At 40.2% G+C, this 24,154-nt stretch overlaps 1 protein-coding gene across 4 annotated transcripts in view; it reads right to left on the reverse strand.

Moving 5' to 3' along the window:
* The window catches only part of CCNY (cyclin Y), a 119,089-nt gene extending 96,843 nt beyond the window's left edge, over positions 1–22,246 (reverse strand). Inside the window, exon 1 of one of the 4 annotated variants that reach the window (XM_064393825.1) lies at positions 21,782–22,246. In XM_064393825.1, the coding sequence (XP_064249895.1) occupies positions 21,782–21,935 (154 nt within the window). In that variant the 5' untranslated portion in view covers positions 21,936–22,246. Of the gene's footprint in view, positions 1–2,532; positions 2,675–21,781 lie in introns of those variants that run through there. The other 3 variants (XM_064394163.1, XM_064393990.1, XM_064393897.1) reach the window with 3 other exon arrangements.
* Between the last annotated feature and the right edge of the window lie 1,908 nt (positions 22,247–24,154).

Raw genomic sequence — 24,154 nt, forward strand, 5'->3', positions numbered from 1 at the left:
AGGCAATGTTATATTTTTGTCTTTTTCCTCCAACATCATATTATTGCTGAAATTGTATACAGAAAACAGAGGAGAGACCAAACTCAAAAAAAAAACTGGTAATGAAAAGATAGCCAGAAATAAACCATTTGGTTTATTTCAACCCAAAAGAAAAATAAACTTCTACACATGGAACAGCAAACACTGGGAAGGAAGACCATTTGCAAAAATGGTCAGACATCTGAACAAATTTGCTGGAGCAAGGGAGCTCTCCAGACAAACATCTTCTCTCTTACAAGACACTTTCCCCTATGAACACACAATTAATTGACTACCTCCCACATGTCTGCCACTGGCCACCCATACATCCTTATGATGGTTCCAAACATTAGCCCATAATAGAAGCCTCAAAGGCTTGCATCAGCACTGAGCACATCCCTAAGAAAAAGGGGAATATTGGCTTGCTCAGGCCATTGGACCAGCCAGGCACAGACATGATGGTTTTCTTTCCCATCACAAAGTGTTCAGCCAAGGTGAAGCATGACCAGAAAGTTAAAATATAACAGTACTGTCCCTGTAGCACTGAAATTAATATTATTATTTACAAACCCCAATAGCAAAATGAAGCTAAAATGCAGACTTGAAAGAGGGGTTATTTGAGGACAGGGAGAGAAGGAGGAAGCCTATTCAAAGTCATCTGGTAAAATGCTAAACTAATTTACAGAAAGAAGATAGGCATTTCTGCAAACAGAAAGTAAGTTATTCTTCCCCAGTCATAAAAACAGGTAGAAAACATAAATTCAACAAAAAGGCTGAATTTGGATCCCTTTCCTCCCATCCTATGGGAAACAGTTCCTAGCTGCAAATTGCTCATTCTTAAAAATTAGAACAACCTTGTCAAATTTAAAGAACAAGCTTTACAGAGTCCTCCACCAGATGACTCCTGAAGCCCAATTACAGAGCACTCCTGTTTTCAGGAGACAGAAGAGGGGAAAATACTTAATTATTGTTATTAATACTTCAGCCCTCTCAGCATGTGACATACCATAATATATGAATGGTCAATCAAACCATAAAAAATTTTATTAATGTTGAAACTGAAACACTAATGGGGATCTGTTCCTGAAATATCTCACAACTAAACAAGTATGTATGAAACAAGCTGACCCCACAAATCAGATGGGAAATTACAGGAACCACAAACTCAGCTGGCTGCTTATGTTTAACAATGCATTGATTGTTCTGGGTTAAAAAAATGCAGGTGTTATACAGCTTTGGGAAAGTCCTCTGAAAATATTTCTAACACATGAAGACAAAAATATATAAAGAAATGCAAACCAAATCTCCTCTTTAGAAAAGGCATATGCTGCTGCTAATTCAGAGGTCAGGTACATACCAAGGTTTTTGAATCCTTCTGTTTGCACAACTCCCACAAGAGGAAAAAAACCACAAACAAACAAAAAAGGTTTAACAGAGTCAAACTCAATATAATGTTTAAAGAGTTTTTAATACATTGCTTATTGTATCTGCTGTATATTTTAATGGTTAATATCTACTTTTGCCTCTAGACAGGACACTGCAATTCTTTGCTATCTGAAAGCTGTATGTCTGTTTCAAACAAATTATTCAGCCTCTGGCTGTCAACACTGTTGTTCTACAAAATTAAATACAGCCTCTAGTAGTTATTCCTTCACCTTTCTGAAGAGACATAACTGTAGTTATTCCTTCACCTTTCTGAAGAGACATAACTGGGTAAGGATTTGTTCTTGCTTTACAGGAACTTTAGAACCTACCCAATTCTCTTATGATAAAGACTCAGCTATGGGAAGCCCTAAAGCTGGAGCTTCATAGAACCTCCATTTCAAGCTCATGCCCAACTGATTCCCAGAGGGAAGAAGCAATAACTCAATTCATAGTGGTAAAAAAAACCAAGCCTAATTGCCCTTTTCCTGCAATAGTGACACAGTAACTTCACAGACAAAACATAAAGGAGCTTTCAACAGCAAAGTAAGGAAAGACTATCCAATTTCTCTCTTAAAGCATGCTGGAATCCCCATGTAATTATGCCAAGATCTCAAAGCCAGCTCTGATAATTAATATTTCTAGGGACTGAAAGACCCTCACATTAAATCTCCAAGAAGCAGGACTAACACAGAGGATGCAAATTTGCTGCATTTCTGCTTTGGGGCATGGAATTCTTCACAGAGCTGCAGACTTCAAGCCCACAGTCTCATTCACATCATAAAACTCTGGAAACAAATATACAATTTGCAAACACTGCCCTAAGGTAAAACCAAAGCACACTGTGCATTTTATGTCCCACAGTACCACTGCTTGATAAACAGCACAGTCATTTCCCAAATTCCCAAATGTTATAAAATTTGAAGTCCTTCACACATTTCTGAAGTCCAATATTTACATGGCAACTTTGTACCAACTGCTCAAGAAACATTTTAAAATTATAGTTTAGTATTGGTTACCTGTTGGTTAAGTGGGTTATAGAAATAAATCAAATGACAGTCTTTTCAGAATGCAAACAAAATATGATCATACCAGAAATTTTGCCTACTATAGGCACATTATGGCAGACAGAGATAAAACCCATGGGGCTCCAGCCTGCCACAGCCCCAGATGATATCAGTGTTCAACTTCAGAGCACACATGAGTGGCTTTGAAAGGAGACACTGTGATCTGAGCTGGCAGACTAGAAAGGAAAATTCAAGCCCTTAAAAGGGATTGCATGGTTGAGATAAATGAGCACAGGTGTCACAGGTTTAGCTGGAATTAGCATCAGAATTTGGGACTTGGGAGAATTTAGAATGTTTAAAATCTGTAAATAAATTAATCCAGTGAAGGAAAACAATCTGTCAAGAAAAAAGTTAATTACCTGGCAGCTATATTTCTCCACTAAAGAAGCAAAGATTAGAACTAGACAAAGCACACACAGACACTCCCTCCCAAAGGATCAACATGCCCACAGAGACCAGGGTTAACCCTAAAGCTGTTTTGCTCTCAGCATACTGCAATTCTGTTCTGACTTCAGTTTAGCCAGGAAAGGAACAACCTCTGCATTACAGCATCCAGCAACAGGCTAAAGCAACCTGAAAAAGAGAAGCTCCATTTCTTAGTGATAAAAAAGCAGTTTCCAGCAATTTTGTTAACCAATACAAAACTAGTATTTTAAACATTTAAATGCTAAAATCACAGATGTGACTTGGTGTTTCCCTAAAAATAACATACCTGAGATTTCCTGGGCAAAAAAAAAGGCCATTCAATCATACGCTTGAAGCCTACTGAATCATTTGCTTTCTTCAAGGGGCACAAGAAAATAACCCAGTCAAATCTTTCACACGTTTAAACACTGCAACAGAGGTTTTAAAGATTGGGTTCCTGCATCTTGATTTCATAGTGCCATCTCAGCAAGTTACTTAAACAAAATAATAAGCACAGCAGGTCCTGTGTAACTTTTGTAGACAATCCAGACTGTCATTGTTCTTGCTGGCAATCTGAGTTGCACTCCGTCCAGAGAGATTTTGGGAATATAATTAAATTATTTATAGGAGTTTTAGTTTTAGTTTCAGGTAACTTATCACATCACATTTATGGTAAAGAAAACCAGTAGATGCATATTTGTGAAAAAAAAGTTAATTTGCATGATTAGGCATCAATTCCTAAATAAAAATTACAATAAAATATCTATTTCTTAGTTTGGATCAGTTTAAGAAACATTAAAACATTAATTAAACATTGTTGGTCTCACTTCCTAGCACATTTACATTTCAAGGTGATGCATCTATTTTCTAAATATTCATCCTATATCAACCATTTAATAAGCAATGGTAATACAGACAGAGAGGGAGGGACAGAGACACTGCATCTGCTTAGAATCCCCACAAGAACAGCTTTGGCCTCTTGCTGTATTTACATGTATATATCTCAATATACTGAAGTGTATAAATGAACAAAATTCCCAAATGATTCTCCACTATTTTAAGAATATACACATGTATACACAAACAGGAATACGTAGGGAATGTCACTGTTACCAGAAAGATCATGCAATCGTTTTTAAAAGGCAAGATAGTAAAATTACCCTATGCATAAGGGCATTTTTCTCACAGCAACAGAGAAAAGACAAACTGAAAATACATAATCAAGAGGACTATAAAGGATCACTTGAAATGGAAAACATTATAAGTAAATTGATAGGATTTCAATTGCAACAAGAAACTTTAAAAATATATTAATTTCAAAACCAGAATATTTTAACTATTCAGAACAAGGTAGAAACAAGAACAGCCATCCAGAAAGCTGACAATTCTTTAGTTGTCTACAGGGCTTTCTGCACAGCAGTCAGAACAAGGTAAGGCAGTCTAGCTGAAATGGAAAACAAGCAGTGTTCATGAGTAACAGAACTTTTTCTTTTAAGCATGAAAATCTATGATGAATACATCAATACTACTTCAAGGGCAATACAATTATAACTGGAGTTACATACTAATAGTCAAAGAGATAATTTAACCTCATAAAAATGACAGAAGAGCAGCCTCACAGAGAAAATGCTTATATAGCTTTGTTAGCAAATACAGCTTCAAGGATCAACACAAACCAGAATTAACAATATTAACACCTGCTTGCAATTAATTTCTTTAACAAGAGCAACATTCTTCCCCTCCTTAATGACAAAGTTAAAACAGAAAGAAGAACTGAGAGTCTTGCCAAAGCAAAGACTTTAATTTTGTTAAATCGAAAAGCTTTCTGCTGCTTTTCCATCTGCCTCATTGGAATTTCAATGCACATCACTGAACAATTTCTAGTTAAAAAAACAATAACAGGACTACTGCCAACAGTGGACTCTGACTGTTCATCCATCAATTAAATATAGCCTCTTCCAGGCAGAACCACAACATGTGCTGCTGTACCTTGTCCCCGACACAGCTGCCACTGCTGCACACAGCTAATGAAAGCAAGATAGAGAATCCACCCCAGAGAACAGCCCTGGGCAGGGACACTGCTAAAATGCCCATTTTCCAAATAATACCCCCTGTCACACTGTACACCTGCACTGATCAGCTGGTTCTCTCTTATCTTTAGATACAAGAAATGGCAAAAAGCCAAATGGTTGGTTATTGCATGTTTAAAAACATTTACATTTAGGAAACAAACAGAAGTGAGTATCTGAGACATCAGTGAAGTCACAGGCAGTGACTACAAATAGATAGCAGTGGGCAATAACAGAGAGATCACAGAATAATATCACCTTCTGTCTGTTTGCTTTTATATCCAGACTTTTCAAGCACCGGACAATGTAGAGACTTTTTTGGAATTCCAGTAATGACTGGAAACAGCTTCAAAATGGTGACAAAACAGATTAAAAATGGACAAGATTTCCAACCTCAGAAAGTGAACTGGGTATGTGGCAGTTTGAAAATACTGATACCTACATTTTATAGGTTTTATCTGATGGGATCCTCATTAGGCTTCAAATCAAGATATGCAAACAGACAGGTACATTTTCAATTTAACTGAACCAAAATTGCCAAGGTAAAAGTATTTTCGTAATCAGTGTTCTGGATAGGCTTCAGCTAAAATCCATAAAAATTATGGTGTAGAATGTCACCTGTTGTCTATTGTAAAATGAATATTCTGGACACTAATTTTCTGTGAAATACAATCTTTCAGGAGTTTTTTCTATTCATTGGAAATGAAGGGGAACTGAAACAGTAACACCACAAATGCATGAGCACTTGGCTGTGGTTTCAAATTGCAATATTGCTTCCTCCTTGAATATCTGTCCTGTGACAAAGTGCAGTATGGAATTCTAGGCAGGGGGGATAGAATTTTTTCCCTCTTAATCTATTGTTTAAGGCATCATCAAACTTGATATACACAACTCAGAGGCCAGTCCCCAACTTTAGTTTAACCTCTGACTTCTACTTACCTTTCAAGTATGTAATTCTTGCAATTAATAAAGGTGCCCATACAATCAAGTTCAGTATATTCTGGAAGACACCTTTTCTAGAAGAAAACACTTCCTTTTATCCAGTAGCAGTGTATTTCCCAATAAAAATCCAGTTTTCTTTTCAGTGAATGCTAGCAATGCTCCCCAACACACAGAGCAGCAAAACTGTAAGTGTTAACAGAAGTTTCATGTTTCCAGTTTCTTTTCCCCTTCACACATTGCTTAGGCAAGGAAAACCCAGACCATGAAGCACAGCTGATGACCCCACAGCATTCCTACCAAAGTGTAATTATAGGACATGCAATACTCAAATCACTTCCAGCATTCTATGCAAAAAAGTTGAGACCTAAAGAAACCATAAGGCTGTGTACAGCCCCTTCAGAAATCAGGAGGCCAAGGCTAAAATATACTGAGTTTTAGAAAGCCTATCCTATTTCCATAGCTAACTCAGGAAGACACCCCCTGCTCCTCCCTTTAAGTCCAAATCAAACATTGGCCTTTATGGGCATGCAACTATGCAGCACAAGCACTAAAACCATATTTCACACTGAAAATTCAACTTGATTTGGGTGTTCTCATAAAATATATATTTTTTAAAGAACAAAATTAAGTAAACAAAAAATAATTAGTATGTTTTAGCATTCTAGTCAACTCTGAAAACTTGTCACTGTGTGCTCCTAAACCATCAATGGCCTTATAAAATTAAAGTATCAAATATGTAAGGATGTCTGCTGCTCACACACCAGCACAGTTCTGTAGGACATGCCCTTCTGCCTGGGAAATACAGGCACTCCAAAAACAATCCCACAGACAAACTTACTTTCCTGTACCACAAGCAATCCAAATCTAATACAGATGTTTATAAACAATGAATGATTTTTTTTAAGGCTAGTGCTATCTTCCCTTTAATAAAAGAGTCACATCTAAAGACAGTTGTAATTCTTGCCTCTGTCTTAAATGTTTACAGGTATTCTCCACTTCTGTTAAGCTCTTCTAACACAGCACAGTGCAGATGGTCCTATGTACTTTTTCTGAGCAGCTGCTGCTGTCAGAGACATTGTCTTGGCCAACAGGGATTTCTCAAATTCTCTGCTATATGCAAACACAACCACTTGAAGACAAGTATGTAAGGCACTTCATGAAAGGAAATAAAATTTAATGAAGGCTTATTCTGCATTTGTTTTTTAACTTTATCAAGTAATCAAGAGGTTTCGTTTTCTAAAAGTCAGTCTCATTTAGTGAGTATCTTAGCATAAAATGCACATTGCATATACTCATCAGAAAAGGACACAGGCAGGAATGGACCTTTAGTCTGAAGACAGGGAGGGAGACAGGAGACCAGTTGTCAGCTACCTTTTAAATACACTTTCACAGTGAAAATATTTGAGACAGTAAAAAAAATCTGTCCTTTGCTAAAACCCAAGTGGTTGAAAAAGCAAAAAGGATTTTTTCCACAGCTCAAGGTTGTAGCTATTATCAAAACAGCTATAAATTAAACTCCAGGTAGAGACACTGCTGAACTTCACTCTAAAAGAAAACAGCAAGTCAAATGTATAATTCAATGCCAACTTAATCTTCAAAGGAAGACCAAAGTTGCTGACCTGCCTTGGATACACCCCAGCCAAAATGTTTTAATTGTGAGGGATTTTATATAAAGACACATACATAAATACATACACATTTTTTGTGTACATGTACACAAAAAAAAAAAAATCAAAACTAACAACCCCATAACTAAAATAAAATCTATTCCAGATCTTGCAGCATTATTTTATTTTCAAGGAAGCAATTTTACTACAAGAACTAGATTAACTTTTTCTTTGGTCTAAACTGGCAGAAAACCTCTCCATTTCTTTTCTTGCAGGCTTCTGAAAAATTCCACACCCTGAAGGAAAAACCAAACCTCAGATCTAACTTCAAGAGGTGCCTTGATACATCACCTTGGAAAATAAAGAGACAAATTTTCCTAAATGTGATTCTACTAAATTCCCTGAGAAGGGTATTAGAACAAGCAAATTAGGGATGCTGCAACTTCTACTACAGTCTGCAGTCCCAGTGAACAAAACAATTATTTCCCCACCCACTGTAAGACTTCTAGCATGCTTTAAGGGCTTTTCATTATCTCACAAATATTACTTGTTGACATGGAGATTGCTTTGCTTGAAAGATGCCAACTGATATTTTTAATTCTAGCTTGCAGCATCAAGATTTTGTCTCTAAAAAACATTTCATATCAGGGAAATAAATGAATTTCCATTATGGGGAAGAGGACATATATTAACTTAAAAATAAATTCTGTTCCCAAGAGTCAGGCACAGTATTTGCAAACTATTTAATATTCAAATAGTTTTCAGCTTTCTTTGGTCATATCACCAATCCTTCCAGGGTTTTTTTCATTTCATATTTCTGATAAATAGAGAGCCAAGGACATTTCTTACTGTTGTCTCAGCTTGAAAACACATAAGTTACCCATTATTAATGCATTATACTAATAAGCACAAGCATGAACACATAAAGAGTCGTTCATCACAACAACAACCTTCATTTGCAAGTAATTTCTGATTCTCCATTGTTTACTAGGTCAATGTAGCACCACGGAGATGACAATGATCCCTTCAAACCAAAGGAATGAAGCTAATGGAAATAATTAATGCTAACTACCAATATACTAGCTATTTATTGAAAATACGAAGGTATGTGCCTGGACATAGCTGCTATATATTATAAGAAGGAAACTCTGACTTTTTCCTCCCACCTATTTTTAATTCCATTAAGAAGATATACTCAACCCAATTTAGTTATGGCACCAAAAATTGCTATCATGACCAAGTCCTGGATAATAACTTCAGCTTGTTATGATAAGAAAGCTTACTTGTGGCAAAACAATAGACCCTGCCAAAAAGGGACAAACAGAAGACAAAAGAAAAGGATACAAGAAAAAATTAGAGCATGAAAAAAGACCACAGACCGAAACAGCAAGATTTGTAGAAGACAAGTAATGCCACTTAGCAGTAGCATAAAACTGGCTTTTCAAACCAAGTCTTGGGTTTCTCTCCAAACAATAAAGTAATAAGTAAATATTGTCAAATCTTACTTGAAAGATGCTACAAAGATCTTTCCAGAGATCAATCAGGCTCCTGGGTAAAATTTATTTTTCAGGTTACAGGTAGATATTACCAACTCTCTAGACAACACCAATAATAAAGTTTTATCAGAGTATACTTGCCCTATTATTTTCTATCAGATATGAAGAAAAATGTACTTTAGTTACTTGAGGAAAGAGATCTGCAGCAAGCAATAGGAAGCTAATAAGACTATTTAGAAATCAGACGCAATATCCTCTTTCAACAAGTGCCTTGCTGAATACTAAGAGTCTTACAAGAGCAAGTTCCATGTTCTGAACTACTTCAACAAGACTTATTCTCACATGGGCTCTAGTTAGAAAATGTATCATAGGAGTTAACTGTTTGATAACAACAAGCTTAGATGCTCTAGTATCATTGCAAATGTGTTTTACAGCCAGCAATGCACTTGAGTCTAGAGTTTACATGCACTGCTGAACTGACACTTCACACTTAATTATTTACTGCTGCACCCCTGCCAAAGCATTTTCATCATGAATTATACCACCCTCCATTTGATAGTCACCTGTAACAGCTTACTTCTGCTATACCTGCATCAAAGCTATTTCACCTCAATGAAAACCAGGACTAAAACCTCCATGTAAGAATTGACAATGGCTCAAGCAAGTCAGCACACACTCATGAAATCTAGTTGCAATAAAATAGAATTTTTATGGCATAAATAAGACCAGTTATAAAGCTACAGCTACATTTGACAGTGTGCTGACTTAGCAGGTGACATTCCTCCCAGCTTTGAGGGAAGGATGAAGGAACTGCCGGTGGAGGTGATGGCACAGCCAGCAAGGGGAGCATGGCAAGCACTCATGACCATTTCAGCAGCCTGCTGCAAAACACTTTCTAGAAGCAGACAACAGGGCTAGAGAGCTCTTTTGACCTACAAACAAAAACCTTCATATGGCCAAGAGCCCAGACTAACAAAACCAAGAGAAGGAAGAGTACCAGACATGGTGCCACCACCACAGGACTGGGCTGGACTCCAGGATCCCACAGTGACAGCACAACTGCAATTCCTGCCCTGCCAGCCCCTCAGGGTGCCACCTGCTCTGCCAGGTAACCCTGGCCAGAAGAGGCCAGCCACCAATCCCACTGGGCAATGCTGAGCCTGAGCACATTCCCACTCTTCAACTGAAAGAAAACCTTTTCCAGCAAGAGACCCTGTCTTTCACTTAGGACACGCCAAATCAGTCAGATTCGAGTCCCTTAACAGAAACCAAGAAGGTTCTTCATTTGCATGACGAAGGAAATGCAAAAACACATGGTTAGAGAAGATTTACATACAGCTGGACACATTGAATAATGGGCAGAGTATCAATTACAAAGATGGTAATTACCAGGAAATTTCTTCCATGAAATGCAGATCTTAAGACTCCTGCCGACTAATTCTCTTCTCAGCTTTTTGCTCAGAAGAGAGCAGTGTATATGCATTCCATGCTCCTTAAAAAGAAAAAAACCTACACAGTTTCACAGCCTGTATTAAGAATTGCAACTCGTGCACCATGGTTTATTTGTTATCCCAAACTGTAATTCAGAACATATATTCATCATAAAACACAACTCTCCAAAAGATATTAAGAAAATTATAGATATTAAAATGCACTTGGAAGTCCAAAGACACAATGTAGAAACAGAGCAATCTTACCAATCTTAGCAACCATCACACAGATCCAAGAGAACAAGGACTGTTTGCTTGTCTGTAAAACATGTAGGAGAGGGAGGAAAGTAGGAATGTGCAACAAATGTTGAAATGAAATCATGATGTAAGATAATACAGGGCTTTGAATTCAGTGTTGACAGTTATGCTGCCACCCTGGAATCTCCACTGACCCTGCTCTAGAAGAAACTGTAATTGCTGTGCACTTCTGCTCACTCAAAAAGAACTGCGAAACAGAAGGGGTCAAGTAAGAGCAGATGAGACTAGGGACAGGATGTCTGTGTGGTGTGGGTAGAAGAAGAATGGGCTCAGCACAGGCAAGAGGCAAATAAGGCAGATTATGACAGAGTGACACAAAACAAAGGGGAAGAGGGGAAAGGAGATAAAAATCAGATAGTCTTGGTAAAGCAACAAGGATGGAGGAATCATCAAAAATCATTGGAAGAATTATCAAAAAGGAATATATTTATCTTTCAGCTCAAAGCTGCTTTTACCATTGTACTAGCAACACGCCAAAAAAAAATAAACTTCTTACTTTTAAAACATCATATTCCAGTATGTTCATTAAACATAAAGACTTGAAGAACAAAGTTTCCATTCAAGACCACACACACATAAAGATAAAATAACTGGGGGCAGAATCTGCTACCTAACTGTAGCCTGCCCCTCCACCAAAGCCCAGAGCTTCCTGAAGCTCACAGATTCCCCAAGGACAAATGGCACGCTGGGTTGGCATCAGTTCCCAGCAGCAGTGCAGGCCCTGAGCTGGCCTCGGGCACAGGGGCAGGGGGACACACGGACACAGGGGCAGGGGACACTCGGACATGGCCACGCTGCATAAACCCTTCCTTGGTGCAGGGATCACCCACTGCCAGCTCCTTCTCTGTAGCACCAAGGCCTGGCAGCAGCCACAGTGCCAGCACCATTCCTCACTGGAATAACCACCCTGTACAGTCAGTATGAGTACATTTTCTTTTCTTTTTCATTTTCTTAATTTGTACATTAACAAATACATTGGTATATCCGTGGGAGCCCCATTGGTATATCCATTGTATATCCATTGGTATATCTCATGGTATATCCATGAGATAATCAACACAAAATCAAAGACAAAAGAACTACGGAAGTGCTTCCTTGAGAGTTCTCTTCTCCTTTTCTATCCACAATCATAGAAAATTTCACTGCTGTTGAACTGCAAATTTATATTCAAAAATTAAAACATGTAGTAAGGAGGGAAAAAAAAGCAACCAAAAAAAGCCCACAATCAAATATGTGAAAATATGAGAGCAGTTGTACAATACAAGTTCATGTTCTCATGTAGTAAAATAAAACCTCACCACTTGGATTGCATGAACTGTGACTCAAATACTTGTTACAAAAGTAATTCCTTACCATAATATTTTAAAGAAATCTGATTTAATGTCGAGAGCTTACTTTTCACAAAACATTCATTTCCAGTCCAATTTAGCTTGGCACTGTCCCTTTCACTTAAATATACATTTTTGCCCAAGGGAAACTGCTTTCTAGATTTAGACTTTGCATCACTGCTTATATATGGAATTTAGAATTGTTTTTTTGTTTCCTTTAGCTTTCAAAGGCGGTATTGTTTTCTTTTTCTCCATGAAACAAATAGTTAAATCTCTCCTAGTTCTTATTCTTTTTATCACAGACTTGATCTCTAAGACCATCTCAGTTACAGGAATCCTTCCTGTCCCTAATCCCATGAAAAAGTACAGAAAATCCTCCATACAATTACAATTCTAATTTCTATGACTGACACAGAGGGAGTAACCGTATATTGTGAATGCAGCATTCTAGACACTTACCCCAAGTGAATTATCCTAGAAGAAAGGAGGACATTTAGCTGCAGAAGTGTGATTTGGAAGCTTAAAACACAATTGCACCTCCAAACTCTTCACACACTTTCAGCCTGCACTGGCTGACTGAATAAATGCATATGGATTTGTGCCAGCCAGGAACAGTCACAACAAGCAGCTCCAAGGAGGTGCCACTGAGAGCTGCACTCACAGGGAGCACCAGGTGGGACTGACACACAGCTCAGAGCACAGGCACATGCAAAGGATCCTGCTGCTCACTTGTGAAACTGGATTTACCCTGATGTTTATTTTACTGTCTGAACTTTGAAATCTGCATACGATTTTAACAAGAAATATCATGATACTAACCAGAAAAAAGCTCATGTATCTTAATTTCAGAATCCCTTTTCAGGAACTGTTCACTCCAAATGCAAATAAATCAATCACTGATTAGTATTTGAAAATGGAAATACTAGGATTTCAAACCACATTTATTAACAACTGTGTCAAGTGGTTAATTACAATCCTTATTTTAAAAGTGATAGTGAGTGATAGGGCAGAGAATTTCACATTAAAGATCATCCTCAACATATTTTATTGAGTTTGGAAATTCAACAGATTTAAGATTCTGCCTACCGCAGCAGCTGAAACTTTGCCAGCAACTAGAAATAAAATTCTAATAAAATCTGAAACTGTTTTTCCGTAATTACAAACAAAGCAGAATAATGTTATGAATTGTTAGGCAAAATATTCTGCCACTGGACTTATTAATTTTAACTCTGTTGATTTCAGTTATATATTTCATAAACTTAATTAATAAAAACAAAATGAGTCTTTCAAAGTTCTCCAAAATAAAGAGAAAACAAACAGGAGTAAAAAGAGATTTTAAAGATCCAAATTCCTAATAGCTGTGGTTCTACCTCCCAACACACAGGAAACTGCAGTTCTACAATAAGAAAAACTGTCTGGAAATCAAATTTCTTTTAGGATTATCTGCATGTTCTCAACTGTAACAACTTCTTTTTCCAACCTGTATTTCACACTGTTTATTCTAACAGCAATCTTTGAAGAGGAGGAAGTGGGGGGAGACCACACCAAATTAGCAGAGCCTACAGTTTACTGAATGAAAACGGCACATATAACACAGAGACAACTTTTTTCAAGCTAGAAAAACAGATGAGATCTAAAACTCCTTACATGAGCCTAGGAATGAAGAGATCTAATTCACTTCAAATGTTGAAAGACCTTCTTCACGGTCCTTAGATCACTTGCATTACTTTACAGCACAACACAGCTCACCAAGTACTTCAGAGATGTAATTACTGCTTGTAAAGCTCACTGACCACAGCCTGAAAGTTTCTTTTAGTCAAAGCAGGGAAGCATGGTCTGCTGTGCTCAGGATCAGCTACAATTCCCAAACTTTGGATCTTCTAATCTAATGCAATGTCCTTCTACAGGAAGGTGAGGAGGGAGGATAAAGAAACCACCATATACTTAGCTTTAAAATGGAACTATTGATAAATAGCACAAAAGTATAACTGCTGCCAGTTATTCACACACACAGCCTCATCTACTGACAATTCCTAAATTACCCCCTCCATAGAGAGCTTGCATTGAAGTGAAAAAGTGTAGGATAGCACTGCAAAACATCTTTGCTGACCAAGCACAGATTCTTTCCCATGCAGTGCTACTTTCAAAATCTGAAATGAATGTATTTTTTCCAGGAACAAAGATAGTAATAAGTATCTTTTTCAGTTGGAAATGTCCCTTAAAATGTCATTAAACAAATAACAGCATGGCAACAAAAAGGTACTGCCTTCCAGAATGCCGATGTGCAGTGATAAAATGCAGAACAGAAACTATTTTAAGCATGCCAGTAATTCTAATTTCTGTATACAATTCTGAATCTAGAAAAGAACCCCTGTACCATTAAGTCTTGCATCTTCATTTAGTAACACTGCACCTTTATCACATCACTTTGTGTAGCCTGACGTTACAAAGCCCTGGAGTACTCTGTATCTTCTGTAAGTTTTGTCTCCTTACAATCCAACTTTCAGATGAAGGAACAATTAATCAGTTACCACTCTTAATGAAATACCAACACAGCAAAGAAAACAATCTTTTAAAATTTCAACATGTTCTCATATTAATTTCAATACCGTTGAAAGTAAATACTTTCACTTCCCATCTGATATCTTCTGGATCTCCGCCACAGCTAAGAATCATTTTGCAGACAAAAAAAGATAAGCCAAAAGTTTGAGATACAACTTTTTAAACTACGGCTGGGTGGATTTTTATTTAAAAGAAAATTAGGAGTCAGTAGTTGAAGGCTGACTCTTCTGATTGCAGAGAGAAGGATATTACAGTGCAGATTCTTCCTCTAAGAATCACAGTAGAAAAGAGCATGGGAAATGTCACACAAGGTGGATGAAAATTCGCTTTTAGTCTCGGGATTAGCTCTGTTCCATAACCTAGCCTGAGCATACAATTATTGCAGTTTTCTGCAACATTTTCACACCAACACAGACAGTAATAAAGTGCCACTCACTGCACCAAAACCATTGACTTTATTGACACATTTTGTTCAAGCCACCATAAGCTACAGGAGGAGGACACGGTTTTGCAGCGCAAACTGCACCTGTTGATGGCATAACAAAAGTATTTCAGCAACATGGTTACAGCTTTACCTGACTTAAACTATTCATTTCCAAAGAAATAGGGAAGTAAATAAATAGGAGCTGGATTTCAATGATCCTTGTGGATCCCTTCTGACTCAGGATGTTCTATGATTCTAACACCAGTTCATGGAAAATGTGAATCTTGTCTTAGCTGAATAATGTAAAAAATCCTTTCTAATTTTCAGGCCCAAAATGCAATAGGCAGGAAGAGAAAGGAAACAAACAAATTAAAACAAAATGAGGGAAAATCAGGATTTTGAGCAAATTCTCCAACTAGTTTTCATTAGTAATTTTCCATTAATGCCAACCACAGCTCTTTAGCCAGCTTCTACACTAGTTAAGGATTAGAAGCAGGAGCTTCGGCCTGAAGACTAAGTTCTTTCTCAACCCAGTTCAGGCTATTGAGCACTCCAAATTTAAAACCAGTCCTCCCAGAAGCAGCACAAGAGTTGGTGATGATCCTACTAGGGCCTGCAAAATCAGCAACAAAATCTAGTTTAAGTTGAGCTCAGTAAAACCATCTCTGAACTTCGGTCAATTTTGCAAAAAGTTTCAGCTAAGGAAATTAACATCCCAACGGTCCATTTCAGCAATTCTGGAATATTTGCTTTTAAAGTTGGTTTGTAAGGAGATAAAACTCCTTACACACTGCCCCTTCTTCTTACAGAAGATACAGGAAGTAATAACTACTCCAGTGAAGGCTCCACCTATGCACACTGCTTGGAACAGTCCATCTAGTCCATCTGTAGTTCTAGATCTAAAAGATTTATTAATGCTTACTCGCTCTTCACATACATTTCAGAGAAGTATGGCACATATATTAAATATTCTGCAGAATGAAGTGAAAAAGATCACTCTATATGTCAGAATGCACATAGAAAATTAATAAATTTTAAAATTTCTATTTATCCAAGTCCAAAGGAATGGAAAAGAAGCAAAAGAAATGTAAATTCATTTCTACATGGAAAGCTCAGAGAAGGAGGATATATATATATATATATGCTTTCAGTTTGCAAAGTGTATTGCATATTCTTGCAAAGATGTTAAGCAAGGAAGATATTTAGACTATGTCTGATGTGCAGCTGGCTGGCAGGACAAGGACAAGGACAGCCATCAGGTAGTGCTAGACATTGCTCACTTATTTCCCTTCCAGCCTCAGGATACGAGAGCAGCTAGAAAAAGGCTTTGACAATGTCAGTAAGCTGCTGTATGGTGTCCCACCAGAATTGGTTTTTTTATCATCTGACCTGAGCAAGGCCTGAAGATGCAATAAACATATCCTAGAAGTTTGAAAAACCTTCAGTAAGCACATAAAATTAGGTAAACCAGCTAGGACCACACAGTGAAGAGGTCTTCATTCCTTTTAAACACATTATTCTTATTATAAAACACAAGGGAAAAAAAATCCAAATATAAATTCAAAAACATCCAAAACAACTCAAAATACAGTAGTCCTTCCATTTTCTGACACCTATAATTTTAAGTTTTGTCCTTCTGTTTCAAGTACCAATTTACCCAACAAAGACTGTAACTCTCTTTCAAAGAAGATATTAATCAGATGGCACTAATAAAATTTGTCAGAGGTAAGTTCAGATATTACTAGCCTTAGTATGTGCGCCTCTGAAAGTTTCTGCAGCTAAATATCAAAATATTGACTTCATACATTTATTGGTTTGATGTGAACAATGTAAAAAGGAGGTTTTAGGAAGGCTCTGTACGATATGATGGTGTCTCTTAGGAGAAGCAGGACATAGACAGAATAACCAGATGAGGCTGGTAACAGAGGAAAAAAGAAAGCTGTGCAGAAGGCATCATTACCAAGGTGCAATATAGGCCGAGGTTCACCAATGGAGGCCATAGCAAGCTGCATTTTTAATTTTTTTATACATCAGAATACAGGGGTACCTTGATACATGACCTCTGACAAATGCTTAGGTAGATAACACCAAATTCCTAAACAGTAGTACTGAAAAACACATAAATCACCTCTATGCTGGAGTTCTGGCTAAAGGAACAAGAACATTCTTTGAAGGAGAATTTCTGTAAACCAAATAGGCTTTGTTTTTAAAGAAGGGCTATCCTTTTACCATCCGTGTTTTAGCAGGAATGTCTGTGTGCAGCACAGTAGATGTTTAATTTGCTTCTGAAATGCTTATGTCTTGACTTCTGTGAAGTAGGTCAGTTCCTTCACAATGTGCAACCCATCATGCCTTAGCTCTTGAAAACACCAGTATTCCCTTTCAGCAAAATTCCATTAGGTATATGGGGCAGACATTTTAAAACTTCCCTCTATTTTGCTAAAATCTCATCTTTCTTATAAAACCCAGCATAAAAGAAATACACAAATAGTAACTAATCCCACATCAGAGACCCTCTTATGCCAGTTCCAAGAAGCTGGAGTCAAAAAAAATACAGAAATGAACAAATAAATAGCTTTTTAAAAAGCAGTCCATTCCTAGGAGCCTGTGCATTATGCAGTAAAAAAATTAACATGCTTGACCCATTATGGAAAGGGCTGAAAAGGTTTATCAGTGATGCACAGTTTCACAGGACATTATCTCAGTAGCAGTGCATGACCTAGTGACATTAGGAGAAGTTTAACAAGAAGGGAAAAAAATAAATCTCATTTTTGTGGGGTGAAGGGAATAAAAGGAGAGCAATTGAACACTAAGAACCATCTTTTCTTGAAATAGCCTAGAACTCTCCATCTAGTCTCTGTCTCAAGAACAGCCTTTTGGCCAGTTTCATTGTATGGTATCAGCTGTGCTTCACACCATTATATTTGTGGTAAGACATTCCCTTTCACTCCCTCACTACAGCTCCATACTTGAAAAGCTGACTGCAGAAATCATGCTCCAAACAGAGGAATCCCACCTGAGCCCATGCTGCCTTTTCCCAAGTTGAACCCCACTGGCTCTGACTGTGCCCTGCTGATGTAAAGGAGCCTGGGCCGTGGCCAGCCCAGCAGTGAGACCTACAGGATGCACACAGCAAGCTGCTTACAGGGCTTGCACAGGCCAAGTTTGCACCCAAAGAGATACAGAATATGGCACATAAAGGCATCAACCATTTTTACTTATGGCTGCCATTAACTGCTGTAAAAGGGGTCTTGATCGCAAACAGATGTGGGAATCTACAAGTTTGAATCCACTGCCACAAGTTTTTTTAAAGTAAACTTCTAAAAGAGAAGCACTGAAAAATGTGGAAGCTCACCCTAAGCAATAAATCATCAAAAACAGAAGGTAACCTCTGAATGTTACAGTTACCTTCTTGCTCTTCCTCAAAGGAGAAAAACATTAAAAATCCATGAAGTGTTCTTCATTATCATGGGCCTGTAGAAACTAGCAATAAAATAATCAAAAAAGCATTCTGAAACAAACAAAAACAAAGCATTCTGGTGACTGCACAATATTCAGAAAGGAATTTTTGCACATGCGGATTTTTGTAGAAGTCCATTACCTTCTTAGAAATTTGAGGGAAAGAAAAAAGATGAAGAGAGGTAAATTCAACTTAACTATTTTCCAGAATAAGCCTCTTGATAAATTCCTCCTCATCAAAACTCTTTCCCAATTTCCCTTCTCTTTCAGATACCAATTTACAAACAGTTGTAAAATATTGCAGAAATTGAGATTTTTCTGGCACAGTACCAATGATGTAGAGGTATTTTGTTATAAAACCAATTCCTACTGGAAAATAATTTCTCCACCTGTTTTTGAAAAACTACTAATGGATTGGGTATGGAACTTGACTTAGAGAATTCAAAAGCATGATTTTGAAGGCAGACTGGATGAGTATTTCCTTATGAAGTACATAACACAGGCAGACATCAAACAGTTCCACTAGTACTAAAATTTCCAGTTAAATTACTCTTGAAGATTTCACATCCCTCCTTTTTTTTTTCTCCCTCTCATACTGTCAGAAACAGGGCCTGGAACAGTGAAAACCACACATCTCTTAAAAGCTTAAAATAGCCCACAGCTGATTTAAAGGTTCTAAAAGTCTTGATTTATTCAAGTAGCTTTACCCACTTCAAAAAATAAAATGTTTCCTGAATTTCCATCAATATGAGCATGAAAACAACTTCCACACAAAACACAGTAACTAAGACACTGCATGACATGATTTTTACAGTTCCTAAAAGTACCAGTGACAAAGTAAATGCTTGTTAGAGACACGAATTTGCACTTTGAGACCTGTCACTGACACATATACCAAGCAGGATGGAAGGGCTCTCACTTGAAGAACAGTGAGAAATAAATTTGAAGTGTCAAAAAAGTTTCCTTTCAGTGCATTAGTCTTTGCCATAATTTATTTAATAAAAAAGGGCACATTTGGCAACACTACCAATTTGAGAAACCTTATGACTTGCAGGAATACTAAGGAATAAACACCCAGCATTCTTCACAACACAGATAACCAGACTATTGTTCTTTCATTCTAAAATGGCAAAAATATCATCAGAGTTCTCTACTGCTTAGGGTTTTTCCCTTCCCAATGTCACATCCATAAACGTCTGTATGCCATAAAACTTCAATCTAACAATAAAAACATAATAGCTAGTCTAATACAAAATAAAAATTTCGGAAACAAAGAATCACCCTATTACATTTAATACTCAGTCATCATCTTTAACCAAGAGACCATTAATGAACATGACTCCAGTGTAACAGACCTGCAACAAAGCACACTTCAGGAAGTTGTTTTATCCCAGTCTGTCCAGTTATTTTGCATGTACAGACATCTATTACCCATCAGCCTCCCCAGTGTAAACTTACTTCTCAGACTCTATCCATGAAAAAGGCCAAGAGTAGAGTAAAGCATAAAAAGGAAACCCATAACTGTTCACAAATTTGAAGACAGCTTGCCCATTTGAAACTGTGGCATTGCACTGACAATGGCCCCAGATGAAAACAAAAAAAAAAACGTAAAAATAAATAATGCATGAGGTGTTTTCTGTGTTCTAACTACAGGTTACAACTCTACACTTGGCACATGCTACAGCTTACAGGAGAAGAGAGACAGAACACACATATACCTCGACTCAACAAATGAAGCAACCAACCAACAAACATCTCCTGGGTTTTTTTGCCAAAATATCTACTAAGATGCAGAACTTATCTACACTGTATGCACATTTTAACAAGTACACATGCACTTACTATTTCCATCAAAGCCTTTCTTCCCATCCATTAAAAAAGCACACTGAGAACAAGGCACAAAACCCACACATCTCTGACCAAAAAGTTTACTGCAGCCTGTGTTGTTATAGATGGAGAAATCCGTACCATCAGAGAGAGCTGCATCGTGCCACACTGCACACCACTGATGCTGGAAGAATTAATCATTCACAGATCAACAATTGGTTCTTTCATCTCCCTGGCTTTCTCAGATCAGACCATTATGTATTTTTTTTCCACCTACTGATCCTGTTACACTCCATTTTTCATGTAGTATGTAGCAAAGACATCTGAAAAACATTCCTATTTCTAGAATGTACCTCAATGAAGGAAACCAGTTAGAGTACCTATATGCTTCCACGGGATTCACAACTTTACCAGTGTCAAGAAGCGATAGAACATTAAATTCTGCACTGAAATCACAATGTAATAAGCTGTGGAAAAAATGTGGATGGCAAACTGAAGGGCACCAAAGTCCTTCTTTCTGGCTTTTTGCCAAAAGCCTCATGGGTTTGCTCAGTGAACAAGCCCATGAGATAGCTGACCTTTTAGCAAGTAAAGTTTTAGGACTAAATACTTCAGCTAATCAAAAACTAAATTGCATGTATACATTAACTCAGCCCACATCTTTAAAATAAAGCTGTATTCTGGCCAGGGCGAACGGCACCACATTCAGTCACGACTAAACCATCAGGAACACGGCTTTTTTAAATATCTCTGCAGAGAAAGAGAGGGCAAGGCAGTATTCACGATGAGCACTGCGCCTCATCATGACAGTAACGGAAGAAAAAGTCACTGGAAGAGAAGGTTGTCATGGGAAACATTTCTCCCACTTTTATCGCTGGCAGGGTTTGTCCTTTAGACGCTCACCCCTGCAGAGGCCTGGCAGGTGACATCCCGGCAGGTGACGCGCGCTCGGCACAGCCAGCCCTGCCAAGGGCGAGGCACGCTCCCCGGGGGCACAGCCGAGCCCGGGTGTCCGAGCCCGCCGGGACTGCCCGTAGTGTCACCTCACGACACTCTGAAGGGCGAAGGGTCTCGGCAGCGCAGAGCCGGGGCTGCACAGCTGCACCCTGCCAGAGGATGCGGCGCGCTGCGAGGATGCTCCCAGCCCCCGCTGCAAGGGTCCCGCACAGCTCTCCCCGGGGACAGCAGCAGCTCCGGAGGCGGAATGTACCGCGGCATCCCCGCCGGCCGCGGGGAGCAGCACAGACCGCGGCGGACCGGAGGGACACGGTGCCGGGGCAGCGGGACCGGCCCGGCCCCACCCGCGGGGAGCCGCCGGGGCAGAGCCGAGCCCGCCGCAGGGAGCGGAGCGGAGCGGAGGGGAGGGAAGGGCTGCGGGGGCTCCCCGGGGCGCCCGCCCGCGCTCACCGTCGATGTTCTCCCGGTCGCTGATGTGCTGCAGGTTGCAGCCCGTGTCCTCCCGGCTCAGCTCGGCCTCGGGGCGGTAGGACTCCAGCCGAGAGTGGGCATTCCGGCGCAGCTTGGGGCTGGAGGAGACGCAGCAGGACGTGGTGTTCCCCATCTTCTCTGCCCGGCCCCGGCCCGGCCCGGCTCGGCTCGGGAGGAGGCGAGGGGCGGCCGGTCAGCGGGGGTGGCGGGAAGCCATGGGCGGCAGCGGCGACAAGAGGGAGCGGCGGCGGGGGAGGAGGCGGCGGCTGCGGCGCCCTGCGGCTGCACTCGCCGGCGGTTCCCCCCGGCGGCTCATCCGCGGAGGCGGCCCCGCAGCGCGGCCCGCCGGCGTGGGCTGCGGCAGCTAAGCCGCCCTCCTCCGCGGGCGGGCAGCGCGGGGCCCGCCGGGGCACAGCCCCATCCTCCCCCGCCCCCGCGCAGCCGCCGGGCCCGCTCCGCGCACGCACCCACGCGGCAGCGTCGCAGCCTCCGCGGCAGCGACACCGCGGCAGCAGCAGCAGCGGCGGCGGCAGCAGCAGCCGCCCCGGGCGGCCCCCGCGAACCGGTTCCGGTTCAAGCGGGCGGTGACGCCTCCCGCCGGGCGGGCTGCGGGAGCGGCGGCGGAGCCCGGCTCGGCCGAGGGGCCGCCCCGGCTGCCACTGAGGGAACCCCCCTGAGCCGCGGCCGCGCTGGCCCCGGGTCCCCGGCCCTCCTCACTCGAGCGTCCCGCGCACGGGCACGGAGCTCTCGCACAGCCCGGGAGCTCAGCACTCTGGTGCCGGAGGGAGCGGGCCCGGGGGCTCCTCGGGACCCCCCGAGCTCCTGCCCGCTGCGGGAACCCCGCGGGCCGCCCGGACCTAGGCCGGAGCCCGAGCCTGGCTGGCCCCGCGCCTGCCCCGCCGTGGGGACCCGCATCCCACCGGAGAGACTCACCGGTGCCCCAGAGACTTGTAGGGACTGCAGGAATTCCTTGAGAACTTGTTAAACTCTCCTGTGGACTGACCGTTCCAAAGATAACAGACCACAGAGCAATGAGAGGGTGTCAAGTGCCCCCTTGTACCACCTTCCCTGTGCTTAGGTCTTTCCCAGTCAAAATCCACTTTTGCCCTGTTCAAAGTACTGTTAAAGATGGGGATGGTGCATGGCTTCATTAGTCTTTTTTGTTGGTGGGTTGTTTTGGTTTTTTCTAATCTTTGTAATCTAAGCAAATCTCTTGACTGCTGGAGGTCTGAGTCATGGTAGTTGAATGGCTACACTGATAATTTGACAACAGAAAAGCACTTTTCTGTGTTTATAAAAGATGCTTTGACTTACAGCCCTGTGTCCACGGAGCCATTACTTAATCTATCAGGCATCTCATGATATCTGATGTTTTCACAAGATCTGCTCAAGTCAGATGTTTACATGAAAGACTTAAGTTTTTATCCTACTTTTTTTTTTCAGATCACACATTGCAAAGAAAATCAAATTTTTAATTTTCAACTGCCTTTTGAATGTTTATTGATACAAATATACTCTAGTGGGATACAAAGGATCAAGATGAAGGAAAAAGATTGTGAGGTTTTTTTCAAAATCAAACTGCTTTGAGGATGTCTTCTGTAAATAGTTTTGGGACACTCCCCTCCCCAGACATGGATGGGCAGTAGATTGGGAGTTATATCAGTAGATTTGGAGTTACATCATCCCTATGTGTTTGAGTAACTCAAGGATAGGTTTAGCATCTTTTTTGTATTGGTGTATTCAGTAGTTTGCATCCAGACAAAAGGGAAGTCTTTGCTGAGCTAGTTTAGAAATGCTCTCTAGGAGGATGTCATGCTAACTAGTGCCACCACCATGCCATCGCTTGCTGAGGGCACCTCAGCCCCTGCTCTGGAGCTCACCTGCTCTCCAGCTGAGCCTGAGCCTGACCTTAACCTGGCCTGACCTTAACCTGGCAGCAGGGTAGGTTAAATCTGAAACGGGCATAAGCAACACTCAGAAAATCTCAACACAATTTTTAAAGAACCAAACAATCTCAGTATATATAGAACAGAACAGTAAAATGTTACCGAAACACCTGCCTTACCACATCTTACAAGAGGACCTCAAGCCAGGGAGATCTCTGTGGAAGACTTGTCTGACCTGCCCTGTTAAATTCCACCTTCCTGTAAGAATCAGGGACGTGCTTATTTCAACCTGTGTGACGACTCCTAGGCCACCAGTGCCATTTTAAGTACTTTTTGGGTAATGCTAACTGAGCAACTGTTGTCTTGCAGTATCAAGACCACTACATTTTTTCATAAACATTTCATAACCCCTTATTATTTAGAAATTTGTAACAGTTGTAAATGCAGTAAATTGTAAATGCAGTTT

Source organism: Passer domesticus, chromosome 1 (genome assembly GCF_036417665.1).
Source record: "Passer domesticus isolate bPasDom1 chromosome 1, bPasDom1.hap1, whole genome shotgun sequence".
NCBI lineage: Eukaryota > Metazoa > Chordata > Aves > Passeriformes > Passeridae > Passer > Passer domesticus.